The sequence below is a fragment of the Trypanosoma equiperdum genome (genome assembly GCF_001457755.1).
Source record: "Trypanosoma equiperdum strain OVI genome assembly, contig: ctg_1451, whole genome shotgun sequence".
Classification (NCBI taxonomy): domain Eukaryota; phylum Euglenozoa; class Kinetoplastea; order Trypanosomatida; family Trypanosomatidae; genus Trypanosoma; species Trypanosoma equiperdum.
In genome coordinates, this window is record NW_027123451.1 from 47354 (window position 1) to 50132 (window position 2779).

The following is a 2779-nucleotide window of genomic DNA, read 5'->3' on the forward strand; positions in this document are numbered from 1 at the left end:
TTTTTGCATCCATCGCTGTCATTGTGCCTGTGACTGTAGCAGTGACGACCATTCGTTGCTTTCCCTGTCTCCCCTTTGCTTTTGAGTGGAACGAACACATTCAACAGGAAGTAGTGAAGTTGAAGAACTTAACGTACCGAAAGCGACAAAAGAAGTAAATAACAAAGGAAGAAAGAAAGGGGAGATGCAGCAGCAACAGCCCGTCATTGTGCTCAACCAGAAGATGGAGCGGCAGACTGGCCGCAAGGCACAGTTGAACAACATCGAGGCAGCTCGTGTTGTCTCTGGTCTTATCAGTAGCACACTGGGACCGTGTGCTATGTTGAAGATGATCCTCGACCCAATGGGTGGCACAGTCCTCACCAACGATGGAAATTGCATCCTTCGTGAGATTGACGTCGTACACCCGGCAGCCAAACACATGTTGGAGCTCGCACGCGCCCAGGATGAGGAAGTGGGTGACGGGACCACGTCTGTTATTATCCTCACAGGTGAAATTCTCAGCCTTTCCAAACCGCTTCTTGAGCGCGGCATCCACCCACTGAAGATAGTGAAGGGATTTTCCCTTGCGCTTACGGATGCACTTGCCGCAATTGAGAAGATCGCCACATCTATTGACCCAAACGACATAAAGCAGTTGGAAGAGGTTGTTCGCGCTTGCCTTGGAACGAAGTACAATTCTCATGAGGACGACCTTATGTGTAAGATGGCTGTGGAGGCCACGTTACGTGTCGTGGTAGAGAACAAAGTGACCGGCCAAAAGGAAGTGGACATCAAGCGTTATGCCAAGATAGAGAAAATCCCAGGCGGATCTGTTTCTGATAGCGTTGTGCTCGATGGCGTGATGTTCAACAAGGACCATATTCATCCGAAGATGCGGCGCTACATTGAGAAGCCGCGCATTCTGCTGCTGGATTGTCCTCTGGAGTATAAGAAGCCGGAAACCACCATCAACGTCGAGGTTGGACAGGCCACTGACTGGGAACTGCTGCTCAAGCAAGAGGAGGACTACGTGCGCGGCCTCTGCCAGACCATCATTTCCTTTAAACCGGATGTTGTTATCACTGAGAAAGGTGCTTCGGACCTCGCGGCTCACTTCCTGCACAAGGCGCAGATCACGTGCATTCGCCGTTTGCGTAAGACTGACAACAATCGTATTGCACGTGCCACGGGTGCCACGATTATTAGTCGCGTGGCGGAGCTAACGGAGGACCACATCGGCCATGCAGGGTTGATGGAGATCAAGAAGATAGGGGACGAGTACTTCACATTCATCACCGGTTGCACATCTGGAAAGGCCTGCAGTGTAGTGCTGCGCGGAGCAAGCAAAGATACGATCAATGAGATGGAGCGCAACCTGCACGATGCCATGTGTGTTGCACGCAACATTATTCTTGAGCCACGTGTAGTGTACGGTGCGTCCGCGCTTGAAATGTACGTTTCCTCATACCTCATGAACCGTTCCAAGAGTATCACGGGGGTACAGCAGGCGGCGTATCAAGCCGTGGCAATGGCGTTGGAGGTTGTCCCACGCATTCTCACAAGCAATTGCGGGGCGAATGTAATCCGCACTGTAACGGAACTGCGCGCCCGCCACGCGATGCCCGACGGTGATTACTGGGGCGTCGATGGCACCACAGGTGACATTGTGGACGTGCGTTCCTTAAGGGTGGTAGAGCCGGCAGCGGTGAAGGTGCAGGCACTGAAGACGGCTATCGAGGCGGCGTCGATGATTCTTCGAGTGGATGATGTTGTGTCTGGAACCAAGCTTCGTCATGAGAAGGAGAACAAGCCGGCGCCAGCAGCCGCACAAGGAGCGGCTGATGACGAGCAAGGTGAGGCTGAAGCTGCCTAACTTCATCGTGGAGTTGTTTACAGCGTCCCCACTTTCTCCCTTACTTTTTTCCTATTCCTTATATCAAATTCATACATGCTCGTGGGCATGTGGGCAGTGAGATTTGTGGACCGTTTCTTTTTTTTTTTCTTTAACGGGACGGTGCATCACTGCACCTTTAGTATTGTCTTTCGGGAGGGGCCGGAGGTGCGTGTGTGTGGGCTATATAGTGAATGTTTGAGCCGCCGAGGTCCATGTCACATTTGGTTCCTTCCCCCACATGTGACCTGGCTCTCTCTCTCTCTCTATTCATCTGTGCCACAACCGCCATCATTCAAAATATTATTTGTAACCGGCACCGAAATATAATTTTAAGTAGCGGCAATAGCAGTGATAGAAGAATAAGAAAGATTTGATGGACTCCTCCGGTGCCTGCCCCGTCGTGCCCGGCGTCTGTAGTGCGTAACGGCGAGATTTCGATATGAGAAGGAACCAAGAAAGAGGGAAAAGGAGCTGAACAAGCAAAGGATTGTGAAGGTGCAGCAAGCGTTAGCGTTAGAAAAATGATTGATTGTAGGGTGTGGAAACGAATGATAGGGAAAGAGAAATATATGAGTGAGACGGGGGTAAAAAAAAAAAAAGACAAGCGGAAGTGATGCTTGTCTGAAGTAAAAGCCGTGACGGCCGATTGTGGTGTGACTTTAAGAAACCATAAGAATGCTAAGAAACCAAGGAAAACAGAACAAAAGAAAAAGAAAAAAAAGGAGCAACTAAAAAGAAGAAACGAAAGGAAGCTTCAAAAAAAAGAAAAGAGAACGAAGTAAAAGCAATACAAAATACAACACGTAACTGTTAACAGTAATGAAGGCTGGGATGGGTGCATTATTAGATGCTCACAGCATTACTGGGGGGTCGGAGTTTGGTCTTGTGCACTGTTTTTTTTTT

The 2779-nt window shown here is 49.6% G+C and overlaps 1 pseudogene across 1 annotated transcript; it reads left to right on the forward strand.

Moving 5' to 3' along the window:
• Nucleotides 1-220: 220 nt before the first annotated feature.
• Nucleotides 221-1756, forward strand: TEOVI_000913500:pseudogene (annotated as a pseudogene). The gene has a single exon. A coding segment is annotated over exon 1 (1536 nt).
• The last annotated feature ends 1023 nt before the right edge of the window (nucleotides 1757-2779 follow it).